The sequence below is a fragment of the Vipera ursinii genome (genome assembly GCF_947247035.1).
Source record: "Vipera ursinii genome assembly, chromosome: 5".
Lineage (NCBI taxonomy): Eukaryota > Metazoa > Chordata > Lepidosauria > Squamata > Viperidae > Vipera > Vipera ursinii.
Genome location: NC_139518.1, coordinates 34,143,124 through 34,169,623, shown reverse-complemented (window position 1 = coordinate 34,169,623; position 26,500 = coordinate 34,143,124). Strand labels below are relative to the sequence as shown.

General features: G+C 41.3%; 1 protein-coding gene across 3 annotated transcripts in view; it reads left to right on the top strand.

The window, feature by feature from the left end:
* PXYLP1 (2-phosphoxylose phosphatase 1) overlaps positions 1-26,500 on the top strand; it is a 47,039-nt gene that overhangs the window by 5,366 nt on the left and 15,173 nt on the right. For all 3 annotated transcript variants that reach the window (XM_083363484.1, XM_083363483.1, XM_083363482.1), the window contains 3 exons: positions 8,913-9,039; positions 21,066-21,227; positions 23,512-23,638. In XM_083363484.1, the coding sequence (XP_083219610.1) occupies positions 8,961-9,039; positions 21,066-21,227; positions 23,512-23,638 (368 nt within the window). In that variant the 5' untranslated portion in view covers positions 8,913-8,960. The remainder of the gene's footprint in view (positions 1-8,912; positions 9,040-21,065; positions 21,228-23,511; positions 23,639-26,500) is intronic.

Here is a 26,500-nt window from a genome sequence, read left to right as displayed (position 1 = left end):
ATACTTAGACTTCAGTAAGGCATTTGGTAAGGTAAACCACAACCTACTCCTTTGTAAGCTAGAAAAAGGTGGAATAGACAGCATCACCACCAGATGGATCTGTAGCTGGCTGATAAACTCTATTCAATGAGTAGTCCTCAATGGCACTACATCCACATGGAGAGAAGTAAGCAGTGGGGTACCACAAGGTTCCGTCTTAGGCCCAGTACTCTTCAATATCGTCATAAATGACTTAGATGAGGGAATTGAAGGGGAACTCATCAAATTTGTAGATGACACCAAACTGGCAGGAGTAGCCAATACCCCAGAAGACAAACTCAGGATCCAAAACGATCTTGACAAACTTGAACAATGGGCTCTGTCCAACAAAATGAGTTTCAGTGTGGAGAAAAACAAAGTTTTACATTTAGGCAGGAAAAATCAAAGGTACGAGTATAGACTGGGTGAGACCTGGCTTAAAAACAGTAACTGTGAGAGGGACCTTGGAGTCCTAGTGGACGATCACTTAACCATGAGCCAGCAGTGTGCAGCCACTGCCAAAAAAGCTAATACAATCCTGGGTTGTATAAACAGAGGAATAGAATCAAGATCACATGAAGTATTAGTACCGCTTTATAAAACCCTAGTAAGACCACACCTGGAATACCCCAGCCAGTTTTGGTCACCATATCACAAAAAAGATGTTGAGAGTTTGGAAAAAAATCAGAGAAGTGCAACTAAGATGATCAGAGGCCTGGAGACTAAAACATATGAAGAATGGCTGCAGGAATTGGGTTTGGCTAGTCTAAAGAAAAGAAGAAACGGGCAACATGATAGCAGTATTCCAGTATTTGAGGGGCTGCCACAAAGAAGAGGGGTCACTTTATTCTCCAAAACACCAGAGGGCAGGACAAGAAACAATGGTTGGAAACTGAGCAAAGAGAGAAGCAACTTAGAATTAAGGAGAAACGTCCTGACAGTGAGGACAATTAACCAGTGGAACAGCTTGCCTCCAGAAATTGTGGGTGCTTCATCACTGGAGATTTTTAAGAAGAGGCTAGACAGTCTTGAGTTGCTATAGGTTTTCCTGCTTAAGCGGGGGGGGGGGCTGGACTAGATCAACCACAGGTCTGGCAATTATTTAAATATACAAAGCTATGTGACTATAACATTCTCCCTTCAATACAGAGTGCTCTACATGATCTAGGCTTTTGTTTCAATTAAAAAGTGTTAAAAGTAGCAACTTGGGGACTTTGTAAAACAGATGAAGTGTCCTTCATTAAAGCAGCCATGTATTCTAGAAGGCATTCCTGTTGAGGGACTAAATGTTTGCATGTGAGTTCAGTTTTCTTGTGGTATTAGCTGATGAGTAGTTTGTGCATAAACATACATTTGTAAGCAACGAAAGACAACAATTGCTAGGCTGGGATACAGGAAGCTTCTAATTACAAGTGATGGGGACAATGAGCATTCTGATTTTGGCATATCTTTCTAAAGATCATAGAGCTACATTCGTAATATTCATATTTCCTCATTTTTTCCACAATATGCTTGGAAAAAATAACCATTCTTCTTTGTGTAATTTAGTGTTTTCCAAATTGTTGCTGACAGTATGTATTGAATTTAAAATTCTGTAGTATCCAGCTAATATATATTAGAATAGGGGTCCCCAAACCCTGGTCCCTGGACCGGCACCAGGCTGCTGCATGCCAGAACCCAGGCTGCGCAAACAAGCGAAGCCCCATCCGCAGGATGCAGACAGCACACAAAACCATGCCCCCTCCAGTTTGCGGAAAAACCTCTTTCCATGGTACCGATCACTGGTGCCCAAGATGTTGGGGGCACTCTATTAGAAGGTACCCAGTTGAAAAACGTGTGTGTAAACTGTTCAGCCATATAATTGAATTTCTCTAATAAGCTGTTATATGTCTACTTTAAATTTATACATCTGAATAATTAGTTAATCTGCTTTTGTATGTTTTTCTTTTCTGGAAAATTTCCTTATCATATATACTCTTAAATAAGAATTTCTCCTTCATGTTTTAACATTATTTAACAAAAATGTATGTTTTTCACTTAGTGTATGGTTGTTAATGTTAATGTAGTTAGAATGCTTTGGAAAAATGTTGAATGAATTCATTAATAGTTCAATATTTATATTTGTAAATATTTATACTACCTGTATTTCTCATTGTGTTGTCTTTAAAATTTAGGCACCTGAGATTAGTGCAGAACTGATAAAAAACAGTTCCTAAATTTGGAGACTTCAGGAAGGATAAGTCTATATAGGATACAAAAACAAATGATACATACATTCAATATATATGATAATAATAATAATAATAATAATAATAATAATAATAATAATAATAATAATAATGATGATGATGATGATGATGATGATGATGATGATGATGATGATGATGTAAGGGACCTTGGAGGTCATCTAGTCCAACCCCATGCTGCTCAGGCAGGAAATCCTATATCAGTCCAGTCTTTTCTTAAAAATTTCCAGTGTTGGAAGTGTTGTGATTCAGTGTCAGCCTGTGGGTTCAGCAGCTGAATCGGACAGTTGTGAGGAGGAGGAGGAGGAGGGGATTGGAGAGCCTGCAGAGGAAAGTTTTGAGGCATCACAGAGCTCTCAGCCAGGCCCCTCCCGTCTGGTTCCTCCTCAGACCCAGCTGTGTGAGCCTGAAAGCTTGGACGAAGATGTTTCACAGCTGGCTTTGTTCAAGGATGCCCCAAGCAGGAGGCAGACAAGCAGGAGTAAACAAAGGAAGGCAATGAGGCACCTCGGGAGGAAGCAAAGAGAAGCCACGCCTTGAAAATGTGTTTAAAAGGGGAAGGTATGGGAGGTGCTGGTTGCTGAAGGCAACTGTTTGAACAGCTTCTGATTTAGTCGTGGTTAGTATTTTGTTTTGCTCTGTTTTGGTTCTGTTTCATTTCATTTGTGTAAATAAAGTTGGTTGGCTTACTTCCAGGCTATTGACTTTTGAAAAGGGGTTGTCCCTGACATTTCTGCAGGGCTGGTAGTAAGCTGGAACAGAACAGGAACATTCACAGCTTCTGACGGCAGATTGTTCCACTGATTAATTGTTCTAACTGTCAGGAAATTTCTCCTTAGTTCTAGGTTGCTTCTCTCTTTGGTTAGTTTCCACCCATTGCTTCTTATCTTGCCTGGAGGTGCTTTGGAGAATAGTTTGGCTCCCTCTTCTTTGTGGCAACCTCTGAGATATTGGAACACTGCTATCATGTCACCCTTGTCCTTCCTTCATTAAACTAGACCACGGGTCGGCAACCTGCAGCTCCGGAGCCGCATGTGGCTCTCAGCCATTTCCTGCAGCTCCCAGTCCTCTGCCATGTGCAGTCCAAAAAAAAAACTGGGACTAAAAACGTTCAACCTATCAATTCAAACTTCTCATGAAAAAAAAAACTTGTGAAGCTTGAATTGATTGGTTGAAGTTCTTTGGTTTGTGGGACTGCCCACAACCCTCTTTTCTTCCTCAGACTACACATGGTGGCGCGGAAGAAGAGACAGGAGGACTGCTGGAAAGGTGAGTGGGTCGATCAGTGAGTGGGTTGGTCACTGCTGGGGGTGGAGGAGACTGCCCATGTTAGGCCTTAGCGGAAGCCAATGACATTAGCAGTGGAGGTGGTGGCGAGAGAGAGACACTGGAGGTCTGCCACATCTCCATCAGCCTCCGCCTCCTCCGCAGAAACAAATCCCCGTGCCGGCTCTCATGGCAGCAGTGAGCCCCAAGGAGTGGGTAATCGCTCTGCCAGCGGCAGCTGCTGTTGGGACCACCCAATGCAGTCTCCTTCTCTTTGTTTCAGCTTGCTTTCTGCATTTGGGATGAAGACTCAAGAGAGGGAGACTGTAAGGAGTGCAAGATCAGTGCGCGCAGAGAAACACCGAATCTCGAGTTTTCATTCCAAATGCTTGCCTTGTGCAATGCAAGCAACTGGGATGGCTCAGCAGAGGGAATGGGTGTTTCTCCGCGCCCACTGATCAGCGCGCGCAGAGAAACGCGGATTCCCTGTGCACCCTTGCGAGATATGGAGGTGCTCCAGGGAATAACTTGTGCTTTAGATTGTAAGCCACCCTGAGTCTTCGGAGAAGGGTGGGATATAAATGGGATAAAAAAACAAGTAACTGGGATGGCTCAGCAGAGGGAATGGGCGTTTCTCCGTGCCCGCTGATCAGCGCGCATGGAGAAATGCTGAATCTCGTGTCTTCTTTTCAAATGCCTTCTGCAATGCAAGCAACTGGGACAGCTCAGCAGAGGGAATGGGCATTTCTCAGCGGGCGTGGAGAAACACCAAATCTCGTGTCTTCATTCCAAATGCAGAAAGCAAACTGAAACAAAGAGAAGGAGACTGCACTGGGCTGCCCCAACAGCAGCAGCCGGCGGCGGAGCGATTGCCCGCTCATTGGGGCTCGCTGCTGCCATGAGAGCCGGCATGGGGATTTGTTTTTGCGGTGGAGGCGGAGGCTGATGGAGATGCGGCAGAACTCCAGCATGTCTCTCTCGCCGCTGCCTCCACCGCTACTGTCGTTGGCTTCCGCTAAGACCAAACCTGGGCAGCCTCCTCCACCCCCAGCAGTGACATCCGGGGATTCTCAGGTTAAATCAGAACCAAGCAGCAAGTGAAAAAGTGAGCAGTAGCAGAAGTAGCGGGAGTGGTTTTAATTGCCAAGCGTCCCCATGGAAGTCAATGGAGGTGCCGCGGCTGGCCTTTTGAGTTGGTGAGTGAATGAGAGTAAGAGAGACGTTTTTTGAGCAGTGTGAGTGAATGAGAGTGTGAAAGAGGCTTTTTAGAGCAAAAGTGAGGTAATGAGAGAGCGAGAGAGAAGCTTTTGCAAACAAAACATGAGTGAATGAGAGTGAGAGAGAAGCTTTTCCAAACAAAGGCGAGTGAATGAGAGCAGAGGTGGCAGGGCGGCTGCATGTCTCCCCTTAGGCTCCACTGTTCTGTCAATCAAGCCTGTTGTTTTGTGCATGCGTGCGGATGCACATCCTTTGCGGCTCCCAGTTTTTCTCTTTTGTGAGGGAACCGGTTCCGAGTGGCTCTTTCACTGTTTCAGGTTGCCGACCCTTGAACATACCCAATTCCATCAACTGTTTGTTATATGTTTTAGCCTCAAGTCTCCTAATCATCTTTGTTGCTTTTCTCTTTACTCTTTCTAGAGTTTCAACATCTTTTTTACATTGTGGTGACCAAAACTGGATGCAGTATTCTAAGTGTGGTCTTACCAAAGCATTGTAAATTGGTATTAACAGTTGACGTGATCTTGATTCTATCCCTCTGTTAATGCAGCCTAGCACTGTGTTGGCTTTTTTTGGCAGCTGCAGCACACTGCTGGCTCATATTTAAGTGATTGTCCACTAGGACTCTGAGATCCCTCTCACAGTTACTACTATTGAGCCAGGTACCACCTATACTATACCTGTGCATTTGGGGTTTTTTGCCTAAATGTAGAACCTTACTTTTTTCACCATTGAATTTCATTTTGTTAGATAGCACCCAAAGTTCAAGTCTGTCAAGATCCTTCTGTATCTTAAGCATATCTTCTGGAGTGTTAGCTATTCCTGTCAGCTTGGTGTCATCTGCAAATTTGATGAGTTCCCCATCTATCCCCTCGTCCAAATCACTGATGAAGATGTTGAAAAGCACTGGGCCTAAAACAGAGCCCTGGGGCACCCCACTACACACTTCCTTCCATAAAGATGCAGTTCCATTGAGGACCACATGCTGAGTACGGCCGATCAGCCAGCTACGAATGCATCTGGTGGTGATGCTGTCTAAACCACATTTTTCTATCTTATCAAGTAGTATGTTGTGATCTACTTTATCAAATGCCTTACTGAAGTCCAAGTAAATTATATCCACAATTTTGTCACTTGGTCAAAGAATGCAATAAGATTTGTCTGGCATGATCTGTTTTTGACAAACCCATGTTGGCTTTTGGTAATGATTTTGTTTGCCTCTAGTTGTTCGCTGATTTGTTATCTTTTCCAGAATCTTCTCAGGTATTGAGGTCAGTCTGATAGATCTGTAGTTTCCTGGATCCATTTTTTTTTCCTTTTTTGAAGATGGGAACTACATCAGCTCTTTTCCAGTCCTCTGGTAGTTCCCCAGTGCTCCAGGATCTTTGAAAGATATAGTTCAGTGGTTCTGAAATCACATCTGCCAGTTCCTTCAGAACCTTGGGGTGTAATCCATCTGGCCTTGGTGATTTTAACTCGTCTACGCTGGACAGGTGCTCACTTACCTTTTTGTTTTGTATCTTAACTTGTGTTTCTAATCTGTTTTTTATGGTACTGTTTTTGATAGGTTGGACTGTTTTTTCTCCTTTGTGGAAAGATGGATGCAAAAAACGAGTTAAATAGTTCTGCTTTCTCCCTGTTGCTTGTCACCTTCTTTCCACTTTCTCCCACTAATGGACCAATCATTTTCTTATCTTTTTTCTTATTTTTTTTACATGTTGAACGAAACTTTTTTTGTTATTTTTTACTTTTGTCGCAAGCCTTAGTTCATTTTGAGCCTTAGCTTTCCTCATTTCATCTTTGCAGGCTCAGGCTATTTGCTGATATTAGGCCTTAGTTACTGTGTCCCTCTTTCCACTTTTTATACTTGTGTCTTTTAACTTTCAATTTATCAGATAGTTCTTTATGCAGCCTTGCTGGTTTCTTTTGAGTACTGTTATTCTTCGTTGGTATTGTGCTAGACTGGGTTTTTATAATTTCACTTTTCAAAATTTCCCAAGCTTCTTGAGTTGTTTTCCCCTTGAGGATTCTCATCCATGGAATACTTCCAAAGTTCCCTCCAAGTTTATTGAAATTAGCTCTCTTAAGGTCCAAGACTCTAATTTGACTATGTTCTATTGCTTGTGCTTGCGTAATGTTGAATTCCAATATTGCATGATCACTCCCCCCCATTTCAACCCCAAACCACCCCAGTGATGCCCTCGACGTGATGTCCCGGTGCCTGGAGGCGGTCCGGGTCTGGATGGGGAGGAACAGGCTTCGACTCAACCCTGACAAGACTGAGTGGCTGTGCGTACCGGCATCGCGGGATATTCAGGATATCCCACCCCTCACTATGGGGGGTGAGTCATTACCTCCTGTAGATAGGGCTTGCAACTTGGGAGTCCTCCTAGATTCACAACTCTCCTTAGAAGACCATATTGTAGCTGTGACTAGGGGGGCCTTCGCCCAGGTTCGCCTGGTGCACCAGTTGCGGCCCTATCTAGACCGGGATGCCTTACGTACGGTCACTCATGCGCTCGTGACCTCTCGTCTTGATTACTGCAACGCTCTCTACATGGGGCTACCCTTGAAGACCACTCGGAGGCTCCAACTGGTACAGAATGCAGCCGCGAGAGTTGTACTGGGAGTTTCCCGATACTCCCATGTCACACCTTTGCTCCGCGAGCTGCATTGGCTACCAGTTGTCTTCCGGGTGAGGTTCAAGGTGTTGGTAATGACCTACAAAACCCTTCATGGCATGGGTCCGGAATACCTTGGGGAGCACCTGCAGCCGGCGTCAACTTCCCTCCGCCCAGTACGCTCCCACAGAGAGGGCCTCCTCAGGGTGCCACCGGTCAAAGAATGCCGTCTGGTGGCCCCCAGGCGGAGGGCGTTCTCTGTGGGTGCACCGGATTTATGGAACCATCTTCCGGTTGAGCTCCGGATGGTGCCCGATCTCCGCTCCTTCCGGCGCGATCTTAAAACCCATCTCTTTAAACAAGCTGGCCTGGCCTGATGGGATGGGGTGGGATTTTTATAAACGACTTTAATTTTAAATTTGTATTAATTTTATGGGCATTGTTTAATCATGTTTTAATTATTTTAATTTTTGTATCTAGTTTTTATGAATTGCCCTGTTCACGCCCTGAGTCCCCTGGGAGAAGGGCGGTATATAAATTAAATTAATAAAAAATAATAATAAATAATAAGGTTCCTGTGGCTTCAACACCTCCTATTGTTTCATCTATGTTAGTGAGAATTAAGTCCAATATGGCTGATCCCCTAGTTCCCTTCTCTATGTTTTGGGAGAAAAAGTTGTCTGCTAGGTTTGTTAGGAATCTGTTTTGGTGCAATTTGTCTCCCAGTTGATGTCAGGGTAATTAAAGTCTGCCATTACTATTGTGATGTCCTTCCTACATACCTTAGCTGACTAGCAAAACATTCATCTATTTATTCTGTCTGGTTGGGTGGCCTATAGTATACACCTATGGCAATGTCATTCCCCCCCTTTATATTGACCCAAATGCATTCAAGACAGTTTTCATCATTGTTGTACTCTTTCTGTTAGAGATGTAGTAATTTCTTATATAGAGAGCAGTGTCAGAAATAAATAAATAAAGCAACTAGCTGTTAGAAGTAGACAATAGAAAACATTGATCCTTGATAATATTCCACAGATGGCAAATTTATGGGTTACATCACCCCCTTTTTCAGTTGAATTAGTATCATTATACTTGCAACTGTTTCACGTTCTTCCAGAATACAACCCTATTGTTTATTTTATGATTTAAGGTAGTTTTTGCAAGTAAAAAAGAAAACTTTTAAGGTAGTTTTTGCAAGTAAAAAAGAAAACTCAAGTGTCCTGAACTTCAAAAGAAGGCATGGATACCAGGCTAAAATGCTAATGTCACCTGTATTAAATTTTAATTTTTAATAATGCTTTAATTTTTAGTATGCTTTAATAAATCATTATTATATTTATTAATAATGAAGCATAACATTCCACGTAACAATGTTACCTTGCAAACATTATTAAGAAAATTATCAACCATAGCAACATGGACAGAGATAACGTATTATAGAAGTTTCCTGAAGAATTCTTAAGTTTTTAATATATTTCTTGTAAGTATATGTAGTATGTTAAAACTATTTTTAATTAATATTTTATATTTATGTTTGAAGGGAGTATGCTGGAGGTAAAACCATGAAGAAGTAGTGGAAAGAAGAATAATGTTTTTCCGAAATCGTTTTCTGTTTCTGTTGGCTTTAGCTGCCTTATTAGCCTTTTTGAGCCTTAGCCTCCAATTCTGTAAGTATAATATTATATCATAGCTGAGATTTGTAAATACCATGTTCTTTTTATTGCATTTTTAATGTATGTGTACAAAGTAAAATCAAATTAATGTCAGAATGATTGTGTGTACAATATGAGGAATCATTTTTTGCTTTATAAAATGATACAATTTTGAACATATTCTAAACCAAACATATTAATTATGATTGTGCGGGCTGAAAATGATTGATCTGTTTGACATGTTATGACAAATGGGGAAAGAGAATTCTTTCCCCCCTCACTTTCTGCAAAATATTTAATTTATTTCATATGTATAGATTTGAAGAACAAATGCATATTAACTGTTACTTTTCTCATGTTAAAATTCTTGAATAATTATATAATTAAAGCATGAGCTTTATACAAATTCTCAAATACATGAACATGACTTTTAAAAAGTTAAGAGATAAGGCATAATTAGACTTGCAAGATTCTGTTACTATATCCAATCTTAATATACTTTTAGTCTTGATGTAGAGTTGATTTCTTGGTCTGATCTACCTCTTGAGGCTAATATTGTTTTATGCTTTACCTACTCCTTTTCTTCCACTAATGTGAAGGGGTTTGTATAGGTGTGTCTATCTGTGATATTTGCACATAACTTAATTCCTTTTTCATTGTTTGTGTCATGGTTCCAATTAATGAGACAGATCAAAAAACACTGCATGACTGATGATTCCAAAAAAGTCTATAATAATGAGAACGGAGCATCAGCACTCATGGATGGATGCCAGAATTTGAATTCTCCTCCCCTTAACCCATCATATCATATAGAATCTCCCTCCCTTAATTATATGTCATGAATCACATTCACCAATTAGTTTAACACAGGAAGTTTCACTTCCCTTCTGAAGCGTGCTCTTATCTTCTCAAAACATCCGGGTTGAATTCCTCCCACGCTTTAGTGATTGAAAGCCAAACAGTTAAAGCAAAAGGCTGCAAAAACATGTCAATGTTTGCAGCATTGACAGTTTGAGCTTAAGCAGTATTTTTCTCCTCAATGCTTTGGTAACGGGTACCTCAATACCATCCTCTTTACGTTCCACAGAATGTCACAACATCAGAGTTAGTGATGGAAGATCACTACATATGAATAGCCCTAAATCACAGCCACTCAATTTTGTCAGAATCTATAGCCAAACCTATTCTTCCCCATCTAGACCCATACAGCCTCCAAGCACTGGGAAAATATCTTGATGGCAACTCTTGGATAGTCTGAGGCAAAAATGTATACCTATCATCAGCATACTAATGATTCTTGACCCCATGCTGATAGATGATCTCACTAATGCTTTCATGTAGCTCTTAAACAGAAGTTTAAAGGCAAAAGTCTTGAAAACTATCCACACTTGGCCACCCTATTAATACTACCACCAATCATCCTCTTCACATAATAACACTATTTAACCTTTCTCTAACATAACAATCTTAAAATATCAATAAACAACTGGAATTCTGACACAAACATATGGTCTTAATGTCAGGTTCAGGAAAAAATTGTATTGATGGGGTAGAAAGTTATGTACCTAAAATCTGATTGTAGTACTTGTAGCTATAGTTCCTTCAGTCGATTTAGCATATTAATAGGCAGTACCAGGAAAGTTTCCCTTTTCTATTAAGATTGTGGTCCTTTCTTCATAAATTTGAAATTTTGATGTCAACTAATGAGGAACACTTCTGAGATAATGGATGTTGTTTAAAATTATTAATGCTAAATTGTCGCGCCCCGCGGGCCCGACATTCAGCAGGGGCCCGACGTCCAGCACTGAGCCCACGGGCCCTCTTCGCGGTGAGGCGCACAAGTCCCACCCGGCCCTCCGCGGATGCGCCTCCCACACTACGGACACCTCCCGTTCCCCTTCTCGTCTCGCCGTGAGCGCGCCTTCTCCGCGCCAGCTGGCACGCTTTCCCGACGACATCCCGGAGCTTCCCCATCAGCTGGTCGGCGCGCACATGCGCAGGACAGCTCTGCCGGGCCCCGCCCGGTACTGGCAGGCTCAGTGGTCTCTTCATCGGGGAATGGACTCATCTGTGCCGCAACGAAACTGAACACGGTGCAGACTGGAGAGCACGGCGTCGGCAGGCCTGCTGAGGGGCAGCTGCTGGCTCCCATTCCTCGGAGCGCATGGCAAGGGGCTATGCCCATTGAGCCTGCCAGCGTGGCTGGAAATGTGGCGATACCAGGGCCCGTGGGGAGTGGAGAGGTGTCTGAGGACCGGGGTCGGGTGGGGGCCATACTTGGGTGGGAAATGGTTGTGGTGAAGAAAGGTGGGTCGTGGGGTTGTGGTTTCAGGGTTGGGTGGGAGCTTACCTGGCGGGTGGAGAGCGTCGGGTGTCAGGGTTCGGGCAAAAGACACTGACGGGAAAGGACAGGGTGTAAATAGGGGACGGGCGGATGTAGGTGTGTTTGGGTGGGGTCTGGGCGTCTGCCTTGGGTGGGTATTTAGCAGCGTTGGTTGCGGGTAGCAGCCAACGCTGACTTCGTTTTCCTTTGGACTGCTGTTTGCTTTACAATAAACTCTTCCTGTGGACTTGGCACTCGTTCCGGCTGCATTTTTTTCCTGCTCCCCTGGACGGGGCTGAGATTGGTCAAATAAATTGGTTTATATTTCTATAATATAAACAAATCAAGCAAATATTACTTTTACTGATCAGTCATTGTTATTGACAAGCCTTTTCTAGATTGAAATTTAAACCACAAACCTTTGAAGTATTAGGGTTCCACTTCCCTAATCTTTGGTATAACAGTGAACTATTCTATTAAAATTTTGCTAAATAGTGTATGTAGATAGCCCTTGACTTATGACTGCAATTGGGACCAGAAATCTGATCATAAGTTGTTATGGTTATGAGTCGAGGCACACACATGACTGGAAGTGCTGTGTTTCTTAAACAAACATGGTGGTCATTAAACAAATGTGATGATCATTAAGTGAATCCATTTATTTGAATGCCGGAAACTGGTAAAAAAAAGTCTCAGATTGTAGCCACATGACTGCAGAATGTTGCAACCAGTCATAAAGGTGATCGGTTGAAAGTTCCCAACATGACAATGGGTGGGCTGCTGCAACCATTTATGGTGGCTGCTGCTGGTGGTGGTGATGCTTTTCAGGCCCTAAGTTAATTGTTATATTTGAGGACTTAAATACCAACTGTTGGAAAACCAACTCGGCCCACGCTGCATGGTCCCCAAAATTTCTCAGTGTTCTTTGAGACTGTTTTATTTTCCAAAACGTTAAAATGGACCTAATCCTAATCAATCTAGTGGATCAGATTGAAGAGGTAAAACAGTTGGAACTTGGAAGAATCTCACATACTGTGCTTCAAAGTACGTAAAATGGAAAATTGGAATCAAATTAAAATAGAGATCTAATTTCAATGTGCAAGGTACATACAAAATTCTACATATAAAACTGATAGCTAATATCTGTAGAAAGTTGGCAAAACCGAAGCTCAACAAAAGAAAGTAAATGCAAAAAAAGAGTTTCTCTTGGCTATGCCATTAATAATGAGGTTGGTGGGTCAACTGATCTATTTCTGAGTACTTAGAGTGTTTGCTATTTGGAGAAGATGATAACATGGAAAAGCTCAATTGACAGAAAGAGGGAGTGGTGACCCAAAGTTAATAGATAGTGAGGACAGTCTTACTACCATAATAAATTTAAGCATTCAGGAATAGATCAGTTATGTCTGAAAAACTTGAAGAACTTAGTAGATACCATTGTGAGAAACCATATAGTGCCAAATGATTGGTGTAGGGTGCATGTTCCTATCTTCAAAAAGAGAAGAATAAAAAGGACCTGAATAAAAAAAGATGTCAGCTTAATATCAGTCCTTTGCAAACTTCTGGTACAGGCTATTAAGCATTTAGAAAAGAATGCATTGTTTGGCAGAAGCCAGTATGAATTTTATCAAGAAAAAGTTGTACAAAAAATTTGGGTCTCTTTTTTTTGATAAAGTGGTGTTCAATGGACCATAGGAAAAGTGTATAGTGAAGATGGTAAAATGTGGGTTGGATACACAATATGCAACTATTATATGAGTATCCGCCTGATTTTACCATTGTACCCAACAAATATACTTCAGTGGCATGGCATATTGCAGAGCTCTGTTCAAGGCAAGAGGAAAATAGTGTTTCAGAATAACTAGCAATAACTATTACCCATGGCAAAATACTCTTATAACATGGGAATGTGAATCTATGAATAAGATTCTAAAAATCTAATGAATTAGTTTAGCAGATGAAAAATTCTGCCTCCAAACTCTTATGTTTAAATGTCTGTTAATATTAATGTTAAGCAGCCCACGTTAGATTAAATACCATGATTGAATTCTATTGTATATATGTGTTTTTTATTTAAGTTATTGTACCATATATACTTGAATATAAGCCGACTCGAATATAAGCCGAGACCCCTAATTTTACCCCCAAAAAATGGAAAAAGTTGGTGACTCGAGTATAAGCCGAGGCTGGGAAATGCAGCAGCTCACCTTATGCTCCTCTCCAGAGATCTTCCCTCAGCAGCGGCCGGCAAAGTAGCTCGCACGCGAAACAAGCCCGGCAGAGGAGCCGGAGCGGCGAGCAGAGGCGCCCGGCCCAGATCCTGCAAGGCCCGGCCGAGACGCGCCCCCAGCAGCGGAGCTGCTCCGGCTCCTCTGCCGGGCTTGTTTTGCATGTGAGCTACTTTGCCTGACGCTGAGAAGACCCGCTTGGGCACTCGGGTTGGTGTCAGTCTCCGCAGGCCCTTCTCGTTTCCAGGAACGTCAAGCGCGCTTGGCTCTCCACCCCCACGGCAGGGCAGGGCAGGGCAGAGACTTGCTCGCCCTTCTGACGGCCCTGAAGAGAAACGAAGGGCTTGCAAACTCCCCGCGAGAAGCTGGGCGAAGCGCGCGGCTGGGCGAGTGTGTGCCTGCGCGCGTATTTACGAAAGAAACGCTCCGAGAGTTCTTCTTTCTCCGCCCCCTTGGGGGGAACTCTAGCGACTGCTGTAGCCGCGCTTCTCTTCTCGGCTCCGAAAATAGGGATTTCTACTCTCTCTCTCTCTCTCTCTCCCCTCCCCACCCCGCATTCTCCTGCCTCTTCGATTGCGACAATAAAAGGGCGAAGGGTGCGCTGGTTTCTTCCTCCTTCCTCCCCCCCTCCCCTCCCCTCCCCGATTGTCAGGTGAGGCAGCTGGAGGTCTGGCCGGGAGATTGTAGCCGTTTTGAAACGCCGCGTCTTGAAACGCCCGATCAGCTGATTTTCGGGTGGAAGAGCCGCGGCTTGAATCTGTTTGCATCTGCCTGAATTAGACCGAAACGGCCTGAATTTGACCAGAGTTGCTTTGTAATGGCTGGAGGAACTGCAGAGGAGGTCTTGCCGGGAGATTGTGGCCGTTTTGAAACGCCGCGGCTTGAAACGCCCGATCAGCTGATTTTCGGGGCGGAAAGAGCCACGGCTTGAATCTGCTTGTATTTGTTTGAACTTAACCAGAAACGGCTCGTAATGGCTGGAGGAACTGCGGAGGGAGTGAATGCTCCAGCCTGGAATATTTGGAAAGGCTGGGGGAACCGGATGAACTGCAGCTTAAGCGACTGTTGCCGGAGGAGCCATGGCTTGAAACGCCCCAGTTTTGGGGCAGCGTTTGCTTGTTCCCTCCCTCCCTCCCTCCCTCCCTCCCCTTTCCCTCCTCTCTAAATCCTTCCTTCCTTCCTTCCTCCCTCCCTCCCTCCCCTTTCCCTCCTCTCTAAATCCTTCCTTCCTTCCTTCCTTCCTTCCTTCCTCCCTCCCTCCCTCCCTCCCCTTTCCCTCCTCTCTAAATCCTTCCTTCCTTCCTTCCTTCCTTCCTTCCTTCCCCAGCCCTAATCCGGAAAGTGGAAGGAAAGAAGAGTAAAGGCTGGGCAGAGGAGGAGGGGAAGTTTAAAAAGGGGGCGGCGTTCCCTTTAAAAAGCCGCCCGCCACGCCGCGCTCCCTCGCAGCACTCGCGGCGGCTGGCTTTTTGGCTCCCGGTCTCCCCCAGGCTTCCCGGATGTGATTGGCGAGCGAGCCTCCCGAGCTCCGGCGGCCGTGACATCAGCAGAAGCGGAGCAAGCAAAAGCGAAGGGGGAAGGAAGTTCACCAGCAGCACCTCGAGCACGCTCCGAGCGCTGGCGGACGCGGAGCCGAAAGAGAAGCAGCATCTCTGCGCGCCCGGGCTGCTGGGGTGAAGTTGCAGCCGCCCACCAACCAGCCGAGGAGACTCTCGCTTCCCCCCACCCCCCACCCCCCACCCTCCCTACATCCTGAGCCTTCCAGATCTTCGCCTGCCTACTCGCGAGCAGGCATGTTTTCCAGCCAATCCGGGCCTGGGAGCAGGGCGCCGGCGGCACGTCCACTTTCCCCGCACTCTCCGTTCAGACGGCGCCCTTTGAGCCTGGAGTGATGCGGACGTCGGAAAAGGGCGCCGGGCGAAAGCAGCGAAGCGGGATCGCCGCGTGCCCCCCACTCCTCCTCCTCCTCCTCTTCTTCTTCTTCCTCCTCCTGGTCGGCTTGACACCCCCATTTCGGCTGCTTCGCAAACTGCTTCCTCCACCCCACCTCACCCCTCCCCGCAAAAGATGCCGGGGTCGACAGCGTTTTTTCTACCCGGAACAAGCAAACACGCAGGCAACCCTGCACTATTCAGCTCAGTGAAGTCACGCTTGAAACGGCTTGAAACGCCCGATCAGCTGATTTTCGGGGCGGAAAGCGTGCGGTGTTGTTGTGTTTTTTTTCCTCCCCCCGAAAGTGAACGGCAGCTTTCCGTACTAGTGTATTGGCATGTCAAGACACCAGCACAAAGACCAAGGTACAAGCAGCTCTCCTTCAGTCATTATTGAAACATTTGATCAGCCCAACTTCTTCTTCTTATTATTATTATTATTAAATCTGTTTTTTAACCAAGCGTGACTTCACTGAGCTGAATAGTGCAGGGTTGCCTGCTGGCAGGGGGCGGAGGAACGGAGACCCGGCGACGTTTGGGGAGGTTTGGGCGCCTCCCCAAACCTCCCCAAACGTCGCCGGGTCTCCGTTCCTCCGCCCCCTGCCAGCCTGCTTCTTTCCGCTGTGGAAAGAAGCAGGCAGGCAGGGCACAGAGGAACGGAGACCCGGCGACGTTTGGGGATGTTTGGGGAGGCGCCCAAACCTCCCCAAACGTCGCCGGGTCTCCGTTCCTCCGCCCCCTGCCAGCCTGCTTCTTTCCGCTGTGGAAAGAAGCAGGCAGGCAGGGCACAGAGGAACGGAGACCCGGCGACGTTTGGGGATGTTTGGGGAGGCGCCCAAACCTCCCCAAACGTCGCCGGGTCTCCGTTCCTCCGCCCCCTGCCAGCCTGCTTCTTTCCGCTGTGGAAAGAAGCAGGCAGGCAGGGCACAGAGGAACGGAGACCCGGCGACGTTTGGGGATGTTTGGGGAGGCGCCCAAACCTCCCCAAACGTCGCCGGGTCTCCGTTCCTCCGCCCCCTGCCAGCCTGCTTCTTTCCGCTGTGGAAAGAAGCAGGCAGGCAGGGCACAGAGGAACGGAGACCCGGCGACGTTTGGGGATGTTTGGGGAGGCGCCCAAACCTCCCCAAACGTCGCCGGGTCTCCGTTCCTCCGCCCCCTGCCAGCCTGCTTCTTTCCGCTGTGGAAAGAAGCAGGCAGGCAGGGCACAGAGGAACGGAGACCCGGCGACATTTGGGGATGTTTGGGGAGGTGCCCAAACCTCCCCAAACGTCGCCGGGTCTCCGTTCCTCCGCCCCCTGCCAGCCTGCTTCTTTCCGCTGTGGAAAGAAGCAGGCAGGCAGGGCACAGAGGAACGGAGACCCGGCGACGTTTGGGGAGGTTTGGGGAGGCGCCCAAACCTCCCCAAACGTCGCCGGGTCTCCGTTCCTCCGCCCCCTGCCAGCCTGCTTCTTTCCGCTGTGGAAAGAAGCAGGCAGGCAGGGGGCGGAGGAACGGAGACCCGGCTTCGTTTGGGGAGGTTTGGGGAGGTGCGCGCGCACCTCCCCAAACCTCCCCAAACTTCGGCAGGTCTCCGGACGGCGGCTTGGGAGAGGTGAGCACGATCCCGGAAGCTCCAAAGCCTCGGCCGCGCACAAGTCCTCGGTAAGTTTTTTTGTTGACTGGAGTATAAGCCGAAGTGGAATTTTTCAGCCCAAAAAGTGGGCTGAAAAATTCGGCTTATACTCAAGTATATACGGTAAATGTATTTAAAATACACACCATCCTTGCAAACAGAAGAGTTTTGTATAACTCTTGACAAAGGGTGACTTATATATGTTGTATAAAGAAAGGAGCTCTTTGTCATTATAAGATGATAGATTATATACTGTTTTAGGTTTGTAATCCTTCTGGGTGGTATATATGATGATTTTCATAGAGGAAAAAGTAAATCTGAAGAAACATTATTGGTACTGAAACAGATACTTTGTTACTATAATTTTTTATTTTTGGATTTTCTGAAATAAACTCGGCTTTCACAGCATGGGGGTACTTTGATTATATAGAGAAAATTAATGAGGACAAAAATCTCAAAACTAAAACATAAGGAAGAGTGAATAAGTCTAAACCAACCTAGGAAGTTGTGATTTGATAGATATTCTATCCTCAAAGACAAAGGTGAGAATTTTAAAGAACACAAAGCAGTTTATGAAATATATGGGATGTAGAGGAAGTAAAGATTTTCAAGGCTAGAAAGTTATATTATAGAAAGATAATAGGGTAATTGTAAGCTAGATTTAGCTATGTTTCCTTTCTTTGTTTTACTATTTCTTATTTCTTTTTGTGCTCTGTAACATTTCTTATTCTGGAAGGAGTGTGGAATGTATGCACGTACAATGTGCATATTCTCTTGAGGGATACACAGCACCTCCCTTGAGGGGGAAAAATCACCCTAAGACAACATTGCAGCTGACAAGGTTGCAGGTATTGTTTCTTTGAAAATACTGCCAAATATGTTATAGTTGAAGGCCCTTAAAAATCAAACCTAATGCTGTTTACCTTAGGCCATTTCAGGCAGGTCTGTTCTGGGACAAAAATCAATATTATGAACTTACTGTTGGATTCATAAATGAAACACAGCTGTGGTCCGATAGGTAATAATTCACTCTTAAAAGCCAGTGTTTTGGAGGGTTTTTTAAATCCAATTTAATCAAGAACTAGTACTCTTTTCTTGAACTAGGCTAGAGAAAGAAATATAATATTAGCTCTCAAAGTACAAAATATTACAAATTACAATATTGTTGCAGTAGATTCATTATTCTTAAGTTTTTCAAATATTTAATGAGAGTCTTGGACTTAGTTAAAGCTATATAATTATTTTTCCATCTTCTTACTGGTCTGTTTCATTTTTACATACATAAGGTTATTGAAAAGGACAATTTGAAGTATGGAAACGGAAACCCTGTGATTGTTAACTTGTGTCATTGTACAATGTACAATCAGTATAGACCAGGGGTAGGCAACCTTGGCTCTTTTATGACTCGTGGACTTCAACTCCCAGAATTCCTGAGCCAAGGTTGCCTACCCCTGGTATAGACCCTTGGACAAATATTATAGAGGTAATTAAAAGGAATAGCTGGAGTGGCAGTTTCCTGTTGTTTGTTGTTTTTCTTGTTACTACATGTTGAGGACTGAGATTCCTGCTTCTGGATTGTTATATTTTCATGAATAGACTTAATATAAAATATAACAACACTACCTGACTTTAATTTTGTGGGAAAGAATTCTTGATGAGTAACACCTCAAGAAACACATATTAAAATAACCAATAATAGATTTCCTGGATTTTTACTGTAAGAAAAATCTGTGAAATTTAAGTGTAGATGTTAGAATGCATAAATCTACCATATATTTGCCTGCCTCTGTGTTATATTTCCAAGCTTTTTCTTCTCACTCCATATCATTGTTGTTGCTACTGTTGTTCCTTATCTCTTCTGTTGTACTTAGCATATTCTTTCTGTGAAATATTTTCTCATTTATAGGACAATGCTAGTAACAGAAATTTGACATGTACTTTAAAAAAAAACCATTCAGTAACAATTTAGGTAATTCTTAAGATATTGTCCCCCTGCTAGAAACAAAACTACTTGTCTAAAAACCCATATTTCAGTTGTATCAGTTTTATGGAAAGAATATAAGCAATGATTCAGTGAGGTGAGTAGTCAGTAAAGGGAGCAAAGCTTTTTATTATTATTATTATTATTTATTATTATTTATTATATTTGTATACCGCCCTTCTCCCGAAAGACTCAGGGCGGTGAACAGGGCACATATAAAATACAAAATACAAAAGTTAAAAGAGGATTAAACAGAGCCCAAGCTAAAACAATAAATAATAGTATTAAAAACCCGCAATAAAAACCCCAACACATCCCCCATCAGGCCAGGCCAGCTTGTTCAAATAAATAGGTCTTCAGATCGCATCGGAAGGAGCGAAGGTCAGGCACCGTCTGGAGCGCCTGTGTTCCCCAACTTTACACCTTCCAAACATGAAAAGTACCAATTTGGGGGGGAAAGCTGATTTATTCCAATCAAATAAATCTAATTTATGATGCCAGATTGGCATACTTCCACATAGTCCATTCCAGAAAATTTCCTACTCTCTTTTATCATGCTCAGTATAACAGTCTCAGCAAAGCTTTCTGTGATATTGCTCAGTTTCATAGATTAGCAAAAGAGGAAGTCCGGAATTAGAGCTCTTTTCTCTGTTTACACAAAGGAGAAATAATTTTGCTAGAAAATATTTTAGCATCATTTTTTCTAAATAATTACTGAAGAATGAAAGAGTTAAAATTTCCATCTGCATTCTTGGCAGAATTTTTCTAGTATATCTATTTTATGTTTAAAGCCAATGAAAATTTACCATGGATCCTTTAAAAAAAAAGTTTGCTGTGTGGTTTCTCAAGTTTATAAAAGTGCTTTGAAATAATTTGGTTGCGCAAAACTGAAAGAACCTACTGTGTTTAAGGCTAATATTCGGGGGGGGGGAAATATCTATTCAAAGTTTTAAAGTCGAAAGAAAAAAAGGAATGGGTTTGCTTCTATGTTGGATATTTTTTGGTAAATATTAATTATTTTTCTTCTGGATTTTCTTTTAGTTACTTTAGTGTTAATTGTATTGTTTGATATTCTAATAATTGTTCTAAATTAAAACAAAAAGTTTAGAGCCTTCTGAACGGATAAAAAAGAGATGGACACATATAGTACAACTCGAGAGATCCTACCTTTATTTTATATTGTTTATTTTACTTTTCAGAAGTGATTATGCTGAAAGCAGTAGTGCACATATTGTACCCATAATGTAAGGTGGGGCAAAATTAGGATAAATATAAAATCTGTAACAAAATGCTGTTTTCAGTAGTAATAGTTTTAAAATTTAAAGAGGAATATTTATTAGGCTAAACTGTAGCCTAAACTGTTTATTTTTTCTTGTCTCTTACTTCATATTATGTTGTATATAGAATATGCTGTATGCATTTAAAAGAATCCTGGAAAAATCATTTATTTCAAAGGAGTTTCTTTTGTAGGCAGAATGGAATTTAAATATATTTATGGAAGCTGAGATGCATTCTCATTGAAAACTATATTTTTTAAGAAAACATAATTCACTATAATAAAATAGCAATATTAGTGCCTTATAATTTATTTATTGATTATGCATTTAATTGAAACCTTGTGATTTTATTTTAGCGGTTCCTTTGTCAATAGAATTTTGTTTAGGTACTATATATCATACATTGTCTGCACTTAAACCAAATCTGTTGTGAAGATCAAAAGCAGTGTATAATAAAAAGGAAGAAATCGTTTTGCTGATGAGTACTACTCCATCAGCAAAATTATATCATTGCATTACATACCACCATCTACTAAGAAATCACTAATTAATGTGGTGTAGAAATAGATTTTATACTATTTCCTGTTTCCATATTTATTTATGTATTTTGAATTATGCAAATAAATAATTTAGCCTTAGACTAATCAGTATCAACTCACAATGCATGTTGGTTATTTATATTGTATGTTTAGTACATTTGATTCCTGTTAAGCCAATTAAAGATGATGGTCTGCATTCCAAGAATCGAAAGAGAATAATGCCTAATCCACTAACAGAGCCACCTGCTATCGATCCTATTTATGAAGCTCAGTTTTATTGTAATGTTCCCAGCATCCCTGAACGCAGTATGGAAGGTAACTATGTGATTGTGTTGTTGACTGCTCTTTTATTTTTATTTGCTTAATTCTATTGCCATTCTGAAACATTGCTAATAGAATGCTCTCGAATTCCAAACAGAAAGCAGCATTTAATATAAAAATAAAGGCAACCCTCAGACATTACCTACTAGTTTAGCTTAACTGGAACAGCTGTTCAAATATAGTTTTCTCCCTCCCCCACAGGACTGATCTAGTCATGCCTTGCATTTAAAACCCTTAGAAGCTGTAGGTAGAATTAATGGTTTTTATAGAAAAGCATGCAGCTTCTGAAATAAATAAATAAATAAATAAATAAATAAATCTGACCAAGAATTAGAAAATGGATTTTAAAAAATAGTGCTATTATTTTTATGTAGTACAGCAGTAGTCTCTGTTAGATCTGTACTTCATACAGAAGCAGTTTAATATTTTAAACTTTTATGGGAAATAGGTTCTTCGATTACCCCAAACCTTTTCCATTGTGATTCCCTAAGTTTGAATCAGGGTTCTTCCCCCTAAATCAGTTAAAATGTCAGGACCAGTAGAAAAGTAAAATGAGTTTTGCTGTCCCTTCATCAGTATCAATTGCCTCAGTTCTGGCTTACAGCCAGAAGACCTTCTCAACATCACCAGGCAACCAATCAATAGCTCTATCCATTGGCTTGCCAGAATTCCCCCCTTCCTCCCTTCACCCAACCCCCTCTTTTTTCCTGGGCACCAGCTGCCTGGTGCAAAAGTCAGAAGATGGCAGGGGAAAGGAGCTTTTCATCCAGAGCAATGACCTGCATCAGCCCAAATTATTGACACCCTGAAGCGCAGCTGAGATAGAATATGGAGAAGTAGGGCTTGCATGAAATGTGTGCCATTTCAGTCACAGTCCCCTTATTAGCTGCTTTTTATAAGATAATCAAAGTTGATGAAGCTGAAAGGCATCCTGGAGTCATTGTGCTTGAAACCACAGAGAAAAAGTTGTCTCTCTCCTACTTAACCATATAAAGTCCCACCATGGATACATTTTTAAAATAGTTTTTATTGTTTTTAAAATAATAACAGAAAAAGCAAAAGAATTCAAGCATTATCCAAAAAACAGCATAACAGATGTTTATAGAAATAAGTGAAAATAAATGCAACAGAAAAACTTAAAAGTATAAATATGCTGTTAGAACAATGAACATTTCCAATTCTATATATAATCATCTAATACAGATCATTATTCTCATATATAAATAAAACTCTAATGTCTTCCCACCACAAATACTTGTCAGCTGTATTTGGGATCAGCTTAGAGACCTGAGCATTTTAGGAGGAGAACCTGGTTTGAAATAACTCTCTTGTACTCTGAGCTGAAAGGCCCTTGTCATGGCTTGTTGGCTGCCTTAGGAGGAAAAATACTAAGTAAAACTGAGGAATAGGTTGGGAAAAAGATGAAGGCAATTTTATAGGGACTTGACAGCAAAAGAAAGATGCCAGTTCACGTTCATGTAAAGGCTAAAAACAAGTAAGGAAAGGTACCAAATCCTACTGACTGAATTTAGAAAGAATTATTTCCAGTAAGTGTGTATAAGATTGCAGCAGTCATTTCTTTATCGTGCTGTTAAACCTACTCAGAAGATTTTAGTTGGGGATTTCTTGATCTAGCTAATTACTTACTGGGTCACTTCATTTGTTGTGTGTGCCATCTGTCTCTCAAAGAAACAGTTTTATAATTCACCTTTAGTCATCTTTAGTGGAAAACAATCTGAATCTGAACTGTTAAAATTGTCTATGGAGATTCTTAGTCATCCATGCTTTTTCAAGAGACAACTGGACTTTTCTTGTTTTTCTTTGAGCAAATTGAACAATTTCTCTCAACTGAGGGGGAGGGATAAGACATCATCTATCTCCAGTCTACAACAGAGCCTTTCAGCAGTTCCAAGAAGGATCCACACCTATGCACTACCCAGGTGAACCTGAGGACACAAATAAACCTTCAGCTGGTCTCAATGACTCTAAAAGAATGCAAATGACCAGCTGTATCTGTAAGGAATATAAATCCTTCCATTCCCCACCATCCAGTCAGAGTTGAAGAAACTTCTTGGATGAGAAGTGAAACGTCTTCAAAGAAAAACAAGGAAGTCCAGTTGTCTCTTTAAAAAGCACCTTTCAGACAACTGTTAAAATTGTTCAGTGCCAATGTTGTATGTTTAACTAAAGGTGTAAATGTATTATAAATTGTTAGAGTTCAATTGGAATTATAAAAGGGATTCCCATTATGAGTCTATTCTTGCTCTTTTTCTTATAGGTCATGCACCTCACTATTTTAAACTGATATCTGTTCATGTACTAATTCGCCATGGAGACCGATATCCTCTGTATGCCATTCCCAGAACAAAACGGCCAGACATTGACTGTACATTAATGCCTAACAGGTAACATTGCTGTATTATACTAATGCTTTGTATATTTTATTTCTGCACAAATAATGTTAGTGCCTGATCAAAATTCATAATCATTTTGGAGTAGATTGTCATCAGCTTAAGCACCCCCCCACAAACTTTCTCTAAAAGGATTCTTTCACGCTTTACTTCTGTAGTGTTCTGCATATTCATTCACACAATATTGATAAGCTTATATTCCTTATCTTCCATTCTCTTTCTGTCTTTAATGTCCTTTCTTCCACTTCTTCCAAAATTGGTAGAATTTTCAACAGAGGTGACTCACAGTTGTAGAAAGCTGCCTTTCTGGTGTTCCTCCAATCAGTGCTAAAAGCATGTGTTGATGAGTGGGTGGATTTATTAGTACTTAATCATTTTATACTGATGTTATATTCTGATTATCTTATACACAAGTAGAGACATTCTTACCATTAAACTTACAATTTAAAGACGTAGTGCTGAAGAGGAAAAGAAAATAATATCAATATTATCAATTCTAAATCTTATCTCTGCCCTGTTCACTGCCCTGAGTCCTTCGGGAGAAGGGCGGTATATAAAATTATTATTATTATTATTATTATTATTATTATTATTATTATTATTATTATTATTATTATTATTTTCATAAATGGTGAAAAGGGTGTTGCATTATCACACTGAATATAAGAGAGGTTTGATGGATGAATAGTTGCCAAAATAATAACACATTAAAGAGTAAAGATTGATTTAAGATTATTTTAAGATGACAGAAGCCAATCATTTACTAATTTGTTTACTCATTTCATTCATTCTACTAGGCTTTTTTATTTTTAAGATAGGATAGTATGCCAATTCTGTAGAAAATATTCATTTCAGTGGATGTTTTAATTTGAAGTTATAAAGAAGCTGGATAAAAGGATTCAGGGCAAGAATAGGCAGATTCTTATCTGATTGTATAATAATTTTAGAAGCTATTATTCATGTCAAAGGAGATAATACCAAGTACTGATTGAAAGAAAATCTAAAAATTGTACCTGGCCTATTTATACCGTTTTCTTATTTTGAATCTGTAAATAACTTTTCATAGATAGAATGCATTAAAATTTGAAGTATGTTGTGTTTAATGCTGTAACATGTAAATATTGTGTCAGTTTCTGTCTCTTCTGTCTCAGTCAATGAGTCAGTATTCAGAAGTATCTCAACTTTTTCATACAATTGTAAAGTAAAATCATTTAAGAGAGAACCAGAACTCAGTAATCTTTTGTGATAAACACATTTTCTCAAATAGAATGCTACTGTGCTGAAGTGAGCTGTGCATAATAAATTTTTCGAGAATAGCCTTACTGAATAGAAGTAAATTGAATTGGCTCTAGTAAGCAATTACATTTTGTAATAAGATAAGTGATGAATAAGTTGTTAATTGCACTGATTGGATTTTTAATGAACTTACTCTAGGGAATGAAATAATAATTGAAGAGAGATAATTCAAAGCCATTTAGAAATTTTATAAGACATGACAGCCACAGTTCTAAAAATATCTGGTATAATAGAACTAGAAAAATGTCCAAAAGTTGTCGAAGGTATTCTATGATAATATTAATTAAATCACCATTTTATTTCTTCTCTAAAGTTGAAAAGTAACAAAGCCAAAGTCAGCAAACCACATTGTAGAGACTTACAGTGTAACTGTTATTTATACAAAGTTCTTTTGTCCTAGTTAAAATTAGTTTTTCAATGAGTATAAAACAATATTGAGTTTATATCTCCTAATTTAGCTGTTATCCCTATGCAGTTGCTATTCTCACAGTGCAATTGTGTAAGATTAGATGAGTTGCTGTCCATATAACTTACAGTTTATGAATCATTTAACCATTCTAAAAGTATTGTATATGAAGTGAGTTTGAATATTCATAAATGGTAGTGTTTTCTTTGTTTACTCATGAACATTTTTATATATACTTTCTCCTTTGTTTGGCACCACTCCTACCTCTCCAAACATTGGTAATGATAAAGGAAGTTGCTGTCTTCCAGTTTCCTTAAAATAAAATTCCTAGAGTTATGGATTGGATTCATTGGTGGAGTATGTGGAAATTTCTTTATTTTTTTGAGTTCAATCCACTACCACCAATAATTGGTTATACAATAGCTAGTAATTTCCAAAATTCTGGGAAAGGATTTTTTTTTAACCATGTGGAGAACCTGGCACATATGATAAACACTGACAGTCTTGGAGATGCATTCTAGAAATTACAGTATAGCAAGGATTTGAATGAGAGGCAGAGAATGAGGAAATGGAGAAAGCTTAACTCCATCCTGGAATGAGAGCAGGTTTTGTGGGAGAAAGATTACTAGGTGGAGATTTCCTGATTTTGTGATGGAAGATGTGCTCCTAGTGGATACTGATGAAGGGGTTTAGTTGGTTAGTAGAACAGAATTGGTTGGATAACTTATGTCAACTTTTAATTAATGTATGTTGTAGCAAAAGGACAGGGTAGAAAGCAGGGATTACAGCTCTAGGTTTGGTACATGAGGTGGATGGACTATTTAAAACATTTGTGGGGAGATGCATTTTGAGACCACCTGGTGGAGGAATGAGAAAGATCTGACATGACCTTGGATTGGTTATTATATTCTTCTAGGACTTTAGTAAGGGAGAGAAAGACCCATTGTTTTATTTCATTCAGTCTGTTGTTCTTGTCATATTTTATCCTTTTTTCTTTTTAAATGTGTATTGTAATTACCACATTTTGATTGTTCTGGGTTGCCTAGGATTGTTGGGAGTTTCAAGGTTACATATAGCTCATATAGACCAAAGATGTTCAAGCATGCATACATCTGTGGAGTTCCCAAACTTCTCAATTGGTAAGGATGCTAAAT